The 13,821-nt window shown below is 44.5% G+C and overlaps 1 protein-coding gene across 2 annotated transcripts; it reads right to left on the reverse strand.

Moving 5' to 3' along the window:
• Positions 1-4,858: 4,858 nt before the first annotated feature.
• On the reverse strand, positions 4,859-10,714 carry LOC125550410 (cytochrome c oxidase assembly protein CtaG / Cox11 family). Of its 2 annotated transcripts, XM_048713401.2 has the most exons (7): positions 10,301-10,714; positions 9,604-9,656; positions 8,735-8,807; positions 8,551-8,655; positions 5,733-5,813; positions 5,191-5,297; positions 4,859-5,019 (listed from the first exon to the last, which is right to left on the reverse strand). In XM_048713401.2, the coding sequence occupies exons 1-6, from the start codon at positions 10,595-10,597 to the stop codon at positions 5,199-5,201; spliced, it is 708 nt and encodes a 235-aa protein (XP_048569358.1). In that variant the 5' UTR covers positions 10,598-10,714; the 3' UTR covers positions 4,859-5,019; positions 5,191-5,198. The 2 variants fall into 2 exon arrangements, with proteins under 2 accessions (XP_048569358.1, XP_048569357.1); XM_048713400.2 differs by having other exon boundaries at positions 4,859-5,297; positions 10,301-10,713.
• Between the last annotated feature and the right edge of the window lie 3,107 nt (positions 10,715-13,821).

Genomic DNA, 13,821 nt, shown 5'->3' on the forward strand with positions numbered 1-13,821 from the left:
TATGTACCCAGTCCTGGTAACTTTGTCGGTGGGGTTGGGGTTGGGGGGGAGTCACTGAAACATACCACGGTAACTTCTATGCAAATAACATGATAAGTCACACATCGTAGAAATGATAAATTATGTACCCAACCCCGATAACTTTATCGGCGGGGGTAGGGTGGGAGGAGTTGTTAAATCATACCACGATAACTCTTTTGCAAATAACATGATAACTCACACATCGCAGACTTGATAATTTATGTACCCGACCCTGGTAAATGTGGCGACTGTGGCGAGGGGGGGGGGCAACCCCGGTAATTTATATGTAAATAGCTTGTTAATAGACACATACTAAGCTGATAACTCACATACAAACGCCATTATAATTTTTGACATGAAATTTTATTGTTGAAAAATATACACCCGATAATTTATATGTAAAAAGCATGATAATGTATACATCACAGATTTGATAACTAATATCTTACGTTTTAAACACCATGGTATCTTTCATCCAAGGGAATTCTTTTTTAAACATTTTCATCGGTAATTTCTATGCAAATAACATGATAAGTCACACATCGTAGAAATGATAAATTATGTACCCAATCCTGATAATTTTATCGGCGGGGGTAGGGTGGGAGGAGTTGTTGAATCATACCACGATAACTCTTTCGCAAATAACATGATAACTCACACATCGCAGACTTGATAATTTATGTACCCGACCCTGGTAAATGTGGCGACTGTGGCGAGGGGTGGGGGGGGGGGGCAACCCCGGTAATTTATATGTAAATAGCTTGTTAATAGACACATACTAAGCTGATAACTCACATACAAACGCCATTATAATTTTTGACATGAAATTTTATTGTTGAAAAATATACACCCGGTAATTTATATGTAAAAAGCATGATAATGTATACATCACAGATTTGATAACTAATATCTTACGTTTTAAACACCATGGTATCTTTCATCCAAGGGAAAAAAAATTTAAACATTTTCATCGGTAATTTATGTGTTAAATTACCATACTTCCTCATGCCTTAACCTTCTTGTACTGTAGTTATCAGCCTTATCATGGTATAGTTATCATGTTGCTCATACCCTAATTATCACGCTGGTCATGCCAAAGTTACCAAGCCAAACTTTATTTTTTTTTCTGATATGGCAGAAATAAGAAAGGTTCAAATAACATTGTTTACCTACAATAGACAACAAAAAAAGGTGGTTTAGTTGGTTATTAGGCTCAATAGGTATTGCATAGACCTAGGTTCAAATCCTCTTTCAAGCACTTTTATTTTATTTTCATATTATACGGTGAAAAACCAGAAAAAACTACTAGCGATTTACCATGGCTTTTGAGAGAAGGAAAAAAAATCAGTGGAAAGCAAGCGTGGAAAGATAGCGGAACTAATCGTGCGAATCTGTCGCTAACGACCAGTCGACTGGTCGTTAGCACAGTCCTTAATCTATTGTTCTGTCGGCTAACATTTTATGTTCCGTTCGAGAAGATATCGTCTAGTAAAGGGTAAGAACGTCCACACGCAAATCACGAAACCAAGAGTGATTGGATCAAATTCTGCAAAATCTAACCATATGCTGGTATTCTTGTCATTTTGGGTCACTTATAGAAAGACATGCGCAAGAACACGTCCACTACTACTAACACATAGGAGAACAATTGGTGGGTATCAGGGATAAATTGGTGATCCCACAAAATTCACACCGAACACCCTGTGATGCAAAAATGCAGTAGAGTTTAAACCCGTACGAGTGAGACTTATGGCGCGGAATATTTCAAAGGTGATTGGATTTTCATTGGCTTCCGGTCACCTTTTTCTACATCGTTCTATCAGGGATCCGATGAACGAGTGCCCTTCTTCTTCTTCTTCTTCTTCTTCTTCTTCTTCTGTCGTCTTCCTCCTCCTACCCCAACGACCCCACCTCCCTTGACGGCAGTCGAACCGCAGGACCCCGCCACCTGTGTGGTTATGCTATCGCATGTGCCTCACCGCCCCTCTGCCAAGCTGTCGCCACCCCGACCTTCCCCCCGAACATCACATTCACGTTAGCATCGGGAACCCCCGCACCCGAACCAGTCAACCTCAATCATATCCTTTGACGCCAGTAGCAACCGCGGTGGCCCTGTCTCCGGCCAAGCCCTAGCTTGGGCTTGTCGAAGACACAATGGCTGACTGCGACGTCTACATCTCACCATCGGGACTGCGTGAAAAGAAAATAGGCACAAACGCGGAGATACATTCCTGTGTCTACCACCCCGCTATTGTAAAGTGGTTCTCACTGGCCAATTATTTTCGAGGGAGCACAACTTAGATCCCCTTCCAGAAAGATAACTAGTTTTTTATAAGACAAGATGTGATGCCCCCTAGCCTTAGAAAAAAAAAGGGATGGTTCCTCTAAAGAGCTTTTTCTTCACATGGACAGCCAAACATCATCACTTGATTATTGAAAAATAACTTCTTCACGTAATCCCTCCGTTTCTTTTTAGTCTGCATATAAGATTTGGTCAAAGTCAAACTTTGACTAAATTTATAAAAAAATCAAGATTCACAATATGAAATCAACATTGTTAGATGCATCATGAAACTAATTTTCATGCCATATAGCTTTAGTATTGTAGATGTTGATATTTTTTTCTATAAAATTGGTCAAACATTACAAAGTTTGATTTTAACCAAATCTTATATGCAAACTAAAAAGAAACGGAGGGAGTACATATAAGGTGTTCCATGGATAATGCAAATGAAAATTATTTGCTTACTCAAGCCTATATTGCCTATGGATCGAAATACTCCAAGACTCTGCCTTAGAAAATTAGTTTTTTTTAGATGCCAAACACATTGTAGAGGCATACACACGCACACAACTGCAAAAATGCTAGGAGGAAGATATGAGCAACTAAAATCTTCTGCGTATGTGCCACATGCCAAAATCGAGGAGACGTTCTCAAGGTTACACGTCATCATCGCAGGGTGTTTACTTGCTTTGTCCCGATGTGTCACATCACTGGCTGCCGCTCGCTCTCCGGAACCATGCAGAGAGAGACCTGGCACTTGGGTGCACCGCACCGGGAGACGCCCAAGTCTGAAGCCTTTGACTGGCCACCTTCCCCCACACCGGCCGAGTGAACATCACATGATCATGGCAGCGACTACACTCACATCATCACTCATAGGACACGGGTCCGAAACGTGACAGCCCGGATCGGATCCGCGTCGTCACGAACCTGGCCCAAAGTCCAAACTCACCTCAGCGCTTGTACTGCACTGCACTGCACGCATCGTCCAAAACGAGTACTGCCTGCGTACCCCGGCGGCCCGGTAAAGTGAAGATGACCGCCGCACCGCACGGCATGAGGCGGTACGTCGCCACCGCCACGGCCGCCGTACGCAGCGAGCAGTCAGGCGACCGCCTCCTGCGCCGCGCAGCAGCAACACGACGGCAGGCATGCGACCGAACTGATGCAGCGCTGCAAAAGCCGCCGCGCTACGTGCTCCGCCGCTAGCCGCCGAGGCGAGGCGTCGGAGCTCGCCGGTCCCGGACCGGACGCCGTATCCAGGCCCGGGGCCACGGCGAGGCGATCCGCACGGCGGATTCGCTCCCTGGCGCGACGCGGGGTCGCGGCCAAACAGTACCGCCGGTACAAGAGAAATACTCCCGGCAGTGCCCTCCTCTCGACGTGCGACAGCAGCTCAACAGCGGCAGCGGGGCGCCTGCCCTGGCCTCGTCTCTTCTCCCGTAGCCGCGGGGGCGGGGCCAATCGGATCGACTGCACAGCAGCACAGGGCTGCCGGCTACAGTCCAAAACACCAGTGGTGTCTACGGTGCACCAGTACCGTCCCATAAGATTCGATTCATCTTTCATGTGATCTTCTCTCTTCGTAAGCACTCATGTCGCGACACGCACGGGCACCTACTATACTACTCCCCCTCTGTTCGGAAATACTTGTTTTAAAAATAATTGTATGTAGAACTAAAACAAGTCTAGATATAACCATTTCTAAAACAAATATTTCAAAACGGAGAAAGTACTAGCTGGTGATACATACTTCCTCCGTCCCTCCCATGATACAACAACGTTTTTGACACTAAGAACAGTGTCAAAAAACGTTCTTGTATTATGGGATGGACGGAGTATATCCCACGACAGCATGGTTGGCCGCCGACGAGAGTTTGTAGGAGAATTCCACGCGGAAATTTAAGAGCTTTTTGTTGTTTCTACATCCTGGAGCTACGTATTCAGAGGCTAATTGGTTTAATGCCAAATTTTAATAACTACCAAATGTTGACTAGCTATTGGTTGCATACCAACTTTCGTTATCAATCTCATAAACGGTTGTCAAATGTTGGCAACTTTTGATTTTACCAAATGTTAGCTTGCCAAATATTGACAGCCAAACGGTGGTAGCAAACCAATCAGCCTCTGACCTAAGATGTCTTATATTTATTTACGGAGTACTAGTACTTACCAATGGCCTTTGTTGGCACCACATAGTGCATGACTTGAGAAGAATGTCAAGTCAAAATCTTATCAGGATGTGTTTTCTTTGTTCTGGCAAAATCTTATCAGGATGTGTTTAGATTTGGAACATCAACCCTGGCCCTGGCTGATCGAGGTGAAATGCAAACGTACTGTCCTAAGTACTTCCTCCGTCCGAAAATACTTGTCATCAAAATGGATAAAAAGATATGTATCTAAAACTAAAATATATCTAGATACATCCCCTTTTATTCATTTTGATGACAAGTATTTCCAGACGGAGGGAGTAGCAAATAACTAAACTTCAACAAAAATACTGATTCTGATTATTATTTTTGTTGTTGCTACTTTTCCTGAACTTACTGTTCATCACGAGCATCTGTGCCTGGGTTCAGACGTACATTACCAGGAAAAAAATACATTAACCATTTAGGTCCAAACAAACGTGATAAAGTTTCCTGATCCCATCAATACATTCATTCCCCTTCCTCGATTCTTCAGATCGGCCCAAAACTGTTTCTCCAATTTGACTGCATCGGAACAATCCTTACAGATTATTTGCAAAAATTTCCACCAAACCATGTGAACTAATAACTACATGAAAAACCTAACCTTTTACTCTTGGTGTTACATGAGAAGGAGTTTTTAGGAACACAATTTGCGTAACGGTTTCAATAGAATTAATGTTACGGGTCACTTACAATCATTTCTACTCTTTCACCTTAAAGAATGTATAGGAAAGAACTATGTTGTTCACCCCGTCCATTTTGGGGTCCGTCTCAAACTCAGGGTCAATGTAGAAGAATACCTGAAAGTTTTCAGGTGCATGTTACAACAAGCAGCAAAGCTACCATTCGAAAAAGAAAAAAAAGAAGAAAAAAAAACCTAGCAGAGTTACCATGGGTGGATATTATGATACAGTAGTTCAACATACACAGTTTCAGGTCCTATCATTAGAAATAATAGACTTGTATCTGGACTATTATAATAAGTCAGTCCCCACCAAAATAAGCAATGTAGAGTAGACCTTTCTCTTTTTGCCTTGATTTATGACAGGATATCTAGGAATTTTCTTTTATAGGATTGTTCTTGGAATATATATATATATATATTCTTTTGCCCTCGGAACGAAAGGCGAGGTGCTCTGAATCTCACTGTTTACGTTGTTTTTCAGTTTGTGCAGAAATAATGGTGGCAACTAGAAAAGTCATCATTACTGCATAGAATGCAAAATTAAACTCACCGGCATGTCAATCTGCTCCCCTGGAAGAAGTGTTTGCTCCTCAAAGCAGAAACATTGTATTTTATTGAAGTAAATTGCAGCCTGTAGGGTAGGAAAAAAGGACTTGTAAACTCAAAACATCAGGAGTCAAGACTTGGCATAGGTACAATACTCTCAACTTAGCTTCAATGTAGCAACAAACTAGGCTGAAAATGTAGTCATCTTAGTCCTCCATGTTAAAAAAAATTAGCCATCACCTCAACAATGGTTTTATATTTACAATTTTCTGAAAGCAATTTCATTTTTCACCTCATTCACAAAAGCCAACAGTGATTCATATTTCCCTCTGGTAGAAACCAAGTTCAGAGCTATTTTACCCAACATAACTAATTATAGGCTAACAAGAACAGAACATGATGAGAAGCCTACAGTGTGAACACTCTTCATAAATCATGCTTCCCAGCACGCCAAGGTTAAGGTTGCAAAGTTGTGCTCCAGCAAAGACAGGGGTTTCTTTGATTCATAACGACTGCAGTTTATTTGACATCACAAAAATACATGTACCAAGTCTTGTTTCTACGGTGGGGCTTTTGTAACAGGTCGAGTATAATCTTCAAAGAGTAAAAATACACCTAAACTTACATCCACAAATAGTAGTAAACCAGTATGTAAAATCTTACATGCATTTAAACCAGTATCCACAAAGTCATCTTAGTGCTTCATGTTAAAGAAAATAGCAATCACCTCAACTATGGTTTTATATCTACAATTTTCTGAAAGCAATTTCATTTTTCACCTCATTCACAGAAGTCAACCGTGATTCATATTTTTCTCTGGTAGAAATCAAGCTCAGAGCTATTTTACCCAACGTACTGCCACAAAGGCACTAATGGTAGGCTAACAAGAAGAAAACATGACGAGAAGTCTACAGTCTGAACACTCTTGATAATCATGCTTCCCAGCACATGCCAACAAGGTTAGGGTTCCAAAGTTGTGCTCGAACAAAGACAGGGGTTTCTTTGATTCATAACAATTGCAGCTTATTTGACATCACAAAAATACATGTACCTAGTCTTGTTTCCAGGGTAAGGCTTTTGTAACAGGTTGAGTATAATCTTCAAAGAGTAAAGGATATATCTATCGAAACTTACATCTGCAAATAGTAGCAAACCAGTATGATACATGCATTTTCAAGGCTTAACTACAATGTCTCGTGCTCTTATGTATTTTGAAGGTCCTTTATTACTCTAAAGTCCGAACAACAAAAATCGACAGAGATTTGTCTGATGTTCTAAGATGCTCTTAAGACAAAAGGAAAATATTGCACCTGACATTTCTTGGCCATCATAACATAGGAAATATTACCAGAAGGAACTATGCTTTATTGGTTGAACATATTGCCGTACATCTCTAGCAGATGCCTCAAAGTCATATTTGAGGAGAATTTTTTTGTTTAGGGGAATTAAGCATCAGCTAGCAGATTGCTCAAAAAGTTTAATCCCACAAATATGACCGACCCCCCCCACCCACCCACCCACCCACACACACACACACACACACAAAAAAAAAAGAAAAAACTGCCGTCCATCTCAAATTTAGTCCAGCAGCAGCCATTCTCAGTAAAAAAAGGGAGACGGTCGGCTCCGTCCGCTGTTGCCGCTGCCGACCCGGTGACCGCGAAAATGGAACCCCCTCCCCCACCCCACCCCACCGCCCCCGCAATCCGGCGAATCTCAGCAGCAACAAGGAATGTCACAAAATCGGGCAGCAGCCACTTCAGCCGGTTCCATGGTCGGCGGCACCCCGCTCATCCCAGTTCGTTCTTTTCCTCCTTCTCCACGCCCCTGCCCGACACAGCCACTTCCCGCAGGTGTTCTCCCAGGCGGCTGCTGCCGCCACCGGCCCCATCTCCAGCGACCGAGATGATGCAGTTAGGCGAAATTCTGTTGCAGCAAGATCATGCAGTTAGGCTCGACTGCATGCTGCCCGCTTTGCACGAGCCGCTGTGCTGCCGCCCGTGGCTCCAGCCGGGCCGCGGCGTGCCAGGGCAGAGCGTGCCCACAAACGAAGACACGCCGCCGCCATCGCCCTCCGCCTCAGCCATGAAGCCCGTGATCTTGAGCTCGCAGCGGGACTTGGTGCTGAGCACCACCTCATGGGCGATGGGGTTGAGGAACTCGCTGATGCCGATAGACCCCGGGGTGAAGCTGGGCGGCTGGCCAGGGTGGCACTTGTTCCCGTGGATGACGTCGCACAGGTTGGCTATCGAGCGCGAGCATTCGGACCGCACCGGCGCTGGAGCTGCTGGCCTTGGGCTTGGGCACGTGCACCTCCGACGGCTGGAACCGGCACTGCAGCGACTTCTTCAGCGCGAACCGCACCGGCGCCGGTGCATCAACCTTCTCCGCGCTACATGTGCTGCTTGTGGGTGTGCAGACTGCTTGCGTATGCGTACGATCGTGATGATTGTGGGCTGCGTGCGTGTGTTATAGGTGTTTGATAAAATGCATGACCAAATATTTAGTACAGGGGATTAAGTTTTAGGGATCTGCTAGCTGAAGAAAACTTTAATCCCTCAAAAAAAATTGACTTTTGGGGATAGGGAGAAGGTTTGAGGGGTTAAGTTTAGAGCATCCGTTAGAGATGCTCTCAGGAACACTATGCAGCAATGAGAACAACGTATTACACAAAGATCCCACAAAAATTCTGACAAAATAATAAAACAAGATAAACGGATACAGCTACACTGCAACGTGCAATTAGGTTCCAAGAGAAAACAGCAGGGATATGAAATTGCATCATAATAATAAATGAATATGCAAGATTACAGCTTTTATACCTTCATCGGAGCAACATTATACGTGGACACACCAGTAATTGGAGCTGAACTACTATTTTCAGCAGTATAAAATGCAAGAGCACTTTCACCAGGTTTAACCTTCACCTATAATTGGAATAGATCAAGAATAAATACACGCACAAACAAAAATGCATTTTCATTGGCACTAAAGTTCTGATGATACCTCTCTCTGCGTAGGGATAAACTTCCATGGCATTCCATCAGCAACATCAGCATTAAATTGGATAACTATCTCTCTGCAAACAAAATGGATGCCTTAATCTAAGGAACAAGATGAGATGCTATGTCACTTATGTGAATACCAGGAAACTGTGAGCAGTTAGTTTTTTCTTGTTTAAACTTTGAAGGATGTACAAATAGTTAAAATAAAGCGTTAAAAAGGGATCTATGTCAGCACCTTAACACTTTTGTCAAGTTCTACAACAGTTAGCTCATGGTTAATACTGCAGACACGCGATGGTGGTCAACACTGTACCAACTAAACCTTCAAGATAATGTATTCCAGATATCTTCCACCAAATCAAGTGTCATATCAGCTTAGTATTGCTGAAAGATAATCAGAAGGACCATGCTGGGGACAAGTAAAAGGAATCTACTTCATGCAACCACCAGCTAGCCAACAACACATGGACTACACAATGTTCGCAAAACTGACTACAGCCAAGTTGCAAGTCACACTAGAAGTGCTAGTCATAAGATATGAACGGCCAAGATGAGACAGCAAGTTATTCTAGAGAAGTCAGCAAGCACAATGGAGCAGACTGGAACTTCATGACCTCTCAGAGTAAATTCACAGTGAAGTCCTTTAACGGAACCTTCAGATCAACAATTTCTTTCTCTAAAACACACAAAAGCTTCGTGCGTCAATGCATAATTACATCCAAGGTACAATAAAATAAACTATGCAAAATAATATATCCAGAGGAAACTGCTAGGGAATGATAGTTCAGATGTTTGGTGTAGGGTTCAAAAAGATCTAAACGGAAATGGAAGTACCCAGAAACTTGGTACCCGATGTTTAACAAGGGTCACCTTGATGGTGTCGTTCCGACTCGAGCATGTCGGGAGATCTTCTCTTCTACACTCTGCAGAGGATCAAACATTGTTATACACCAGGAACACGACACTGCAAGTACAAGCACACTGGATGTTCACACTTAACGCCCCTTTCGACTATTTATCTATTTACCAGCACCAATAAGAGCTGTCTCCATACCAAATTTTAGACTAAGCCTGGCAGTTACCATTTTTTGTTTTCAAAATTAGATCAACATCTTGCATTCAAATCATTGTCTTGAAATGAACCAGAAATAGTTTGATGGCATTCCAACAGAACATGCACAAATTTCAAGCACACAATTATAGATGGCCATGGATAGAACATACAGAGACCCAGAAGAGGCCGCATTTCCCCATACTATATAATCTTCTAATTAGAGAACTACTCCTTAGTCCACACATCCCCATTTTAACCTTAAGAAAGAGGATCGCAAATTATGAACTCCGCATAACCCAGGAATCATAGCAATTCCCGCACATAACATGAACAGGAAGCAGATTTTGAATCTAAACCCTACTCAATCATGGATCGGTGTTGTTAGTATCGACCAAATCAAGCACAACCTAATAATGGTGATCCTCGGAAATGCGCCGTTCCGAGAACACCAAATACCGCACTTGCATAAGTAAATCGAACGGGGGGTAGTAGGGGGCGGGGGAGGGGGCAGACCTCGCGCCGCTGGACGGTGCCGCCGTACCCGGTGGCCTGGCAGAACCGGCGGTAGAGCGGGACGGCCGCGTAGGAGGCGCCGACCATGGCGACTGCCACGCCGACAAGGTAACCCAGGGTCTTCCTAGAGCTCTTCTCCCGGCCCGCTGCCGCAGCGGCGGCCGCGGCGGCGGAGGAAGATGCGAGCCCGCGACGGAGGAAGACGTCGGCCGCGGGCGGACACGGATGGCAAGGGGTGAGGCGGCGCGCGAGCGGGACGGAGAGGTGGCGGTGGAGGAGCCTCGGGAGCGGAGGCATCGCGTCGGCGACGCCGGGGGCGGCGAGAGGTCAGAGATGAGGCCACGGATGGCAATGGGGGATGCCGCCGCCGCGATTCGCTGCGATGTGTTCGGCTTAATTGCGAAGTGCAAATGCAAGGCCTGCTATACTGCCAGCGATGGGCAACTGCAGCGATCGGAGACGTTGGATCCGTATCAGACGGCTCCCAATAAGATGATCCGTATCAGAGGCACGAGCCATGATAGCGGGGCTATTTGATTTTTTGCCACAACTTAGGGTGCGTTTGGAAGCCAAAGTATTTTTATGGTTTTATGGAAATACTGTGGTTTCTAAAGAAACTTTGGTACTCAATACTTTGAATCGTTTGGATGAAAAAAATACTGCAGTTCAACAAACCGTGGTATCTCTAAAACTGTGGTATTTTTGTTGTATGTAAAAAAGAGGCCCTGACCTCTTTTTTTAAAACCGAGAAAGCGTTGGCTGCTTGGTCTCTCTTGTGTCCAACTTCTGGCCATCAACGCATGTGATGCATAAGTCGATAGCTAGCTGAAAACGTCAACCTTCAGTGCATATGTTAACTACCTCAGTCTTTGATTGGTTACAAGAGATAATTCTACTACAGATCTTAGCATCTAGGAGAACATGCTCGTGCAAGGCTGAAAGCATATGGTGGCTATTAGTACAAACTGATCCCTGAGTGTAGCTGAATATGCATGCAGCAATATAACAGCCGATGCAAACCAAAAAAACCGAGAAAAACTACCACTTGCCAAACACCTCGGCGGTTTTATCAAAACAGAGAAAAACTATGCTTTTTAGAAACTGAAGTATTTATTTATTGCCCATGTATTGTAATACTTTCTCCATTTATATATATAAAGCCACTATCAAAATAACAATTTACAGATATACAAGGCCACTAACACTAATCGATGCAATATTAATGGTGTTTGCCTCATAGTACTAGTAAAGGAGGACATTAACTACCCCTTTCATGCATGCGGGAGTGAGAGCATTGGCTTGATGTGCATGAAAGAGAAGAATACACATTAATTTACTCGGCAAACAAGGAGACAAGCTACCTTCCAACATTGACTTAGAAGACATTAACTTTTGTCTTGGTACCTGTAATATGGGTTTGTGGCCTTGTATACAAAAATGGAGGGAGTACTTAGGTTTTGGAATACCATGTTTTTGAGAAAACGTTGTTGCCAAACTAGGCCTTACTTTGGACTTTGGCAATTTGCCACTACCTATTTTGTAATTGAACTTTTGCCACAACTTAGTTTGGACTTTGATCTTTTGCCACTTTATAACACAAAAACAATCTTTGGAAATGATGGATGAAATACAAGCACAAATCAGAGGACAATTATACCCTCATACCTGTTTGACTGAAACAGGTGAGCCTCGTTCTGTTAGCTGCAAATATTAGTCCAGATTTTCCAAGCTGATGCCTTGCTGCCCCCACCCCCACCCCTAGCAGCAGTAGCACACACCAGCAGCGGCGGCGGCGATGGCGCACAAGCAGCAGCAGCAGCATGCACCAGCAGCGGCGGCGGCGCACAGGCGGCGGCGACAACACGCGCGAGCAACACGTACCAGGAGCGGCGGCAGCAGCACAGACCAGGAGCGACGACAGCAGCACGCACCAGCATGGGCCGAAGCGTACAGCACGCGGAGGCATAGCAGAGCGCGAGTTGCCGCCGCTCCGCGTGCTGGTAACCCTAACCCTAGGTGGCTGAGGGAAGGGAGGCAGGAGAGACAGTACTCACCTTCCTTGTCGGGATGCAGCCACTGCCGCCGTCGAGGTTGACCAGTAGCAGTCGCATCTCCTGTCCGATGAGAACAAGCGACCCGCGTGCGAGAGGAAGGGGATGAGCCTCCCCGTAGTCCCGTTCGTGGTCAATCTGTGGGGCAGGGGTATTTTGGTAATTTTATGTGGGGCCCACCTGACAGAGGGCAAAAAATCAAAGTCACAACTAAGTTGTGGCAAATTATCAAATACAATGTAACTAGTGGCAAAATGTCAAAGAGCAAAGTAAGTTGTGGCAAATTATCAAATCCCCCATGATAGTGTGTGCTCTGATCGAAGGAAATGAAAAAGACAGTTATGTGCATTATTTGTGCGTACGTTTATTTTGAACACAGTTTATCGGTCTAGCTTCATCCACATTTCCACGCATAGCAGAACTCAATTTATATTTATATCACAAGAAATCGATTTTGCCCCGAAATTTAGAAAACAATGAGCATGTGCATAGTAAAATTCAGAAGACAGGCAGTACTCATGCTGTAGCACTGAAGTTGTTTTTTAGTGAATTCCATTTTTTAACCTGTAGTTGTATGTTTGTGACACACATTGCCCCATTTAGTGGAATTTCTATTGAATATCAGATTATAGTCTTTTTTAACACGGTTTTGCCTAGTTTTGCAGTTTTCTTGTTTATATTAGATAGGATCGGCGCGTTGAGTAAATGATTTGTACGAAAATGTGTAAAGATCGAAGGGCATCGTTGACGATCTTGCCCAGAGTTTTCTTGTCCATTTGTTTCAGTCCTCCTCGTCGCCCATATATTTTTGGGACCCCAAGCGTCACCTCTCGCCTTGCCTAATGGAAACTCATCAGAAACGAGGGTCCAAAGCTTCTAAAAGGAGTATTCTAGACGAATTTCCACTCGACAGGGTAATTAGTGTCATAAATACATATCTGGGGTAAGGGCCACCCCAACGCTAGACCCTAAACAGACGTCCGTTTTTGTCCGTTTGGGGTGCGATTGGGGCGGACAGACGCTGGGAGCATCTGTGCCCAACACGCACTCGCGCCCGGACCCCAAACAGACGCACCCCGCCACGCCTCGATGCAGTCCCTCCCTGAGCTCCGCCGCCCCTCCTCGCCTCGCCGCAATCCCGCCCCAAGCTCGGCCGCCCCGCCTCGCCGCAGCCTCGTTGTAGGATCGAAAGTATGTCTAGAGGGGGGGTGATTAGACTACTTGACCAAATAAAAACTTAACCTTTTCCCAATTTTAGTTCTTGGCAGATTTTAGCTATTTTAGGACAAGTCAAGCAATCATCACACAATTCAAGCAAGCATGCAAAGAGTATATTGGCAGCGGAAAGTAAAGCATGCAACTTGCAAGAATGTAAAGGGAAGGGTTTGGAGAATTCAAACGCTATTGGAGACATGGATGTTTTTCCCGTGGTTCGGATAGGTGGTGCTATCCTACATCCACGTTGATGGA

This window comes from Triticum urartu, chromosome 4A (assembly GCF_056163025.1).
Source record: "Triticum urartu cultivar PI428250 chromosome 4A, HENAU_Tu73, whole genome shotgun sequence".
Lineage (NCBI taxonomy): Eukaryota > Viridiplantae > Streptophyta > Magnoliopsida > Poales > Poaceae > Triticum > Triticum urartu.

Coding starts and splice junctions, on each gene's coding strand:
- LOC125550410 (XM_048713401.2), bottom strand. CDS start 10,597: ATGCCTCCGCTCCCGAGGCTCCTCCACCGCCACCTCTCCGTCCCGCTC. Junction 9,657..10,300: donor GCACCGTCCAGCGGCGCGAG/GTCTGCCCCCTC, acceptor GATCCTCTGCAG/AGTGTAGAAGAGAAGATCTC. Junction 5,814..8,550: donor ATAATGTTGCTCCGATGAAG/GTATAAAAGCTG, acceptor CCTACCCTACAG/GCTGCAATTTACTTCAATAA.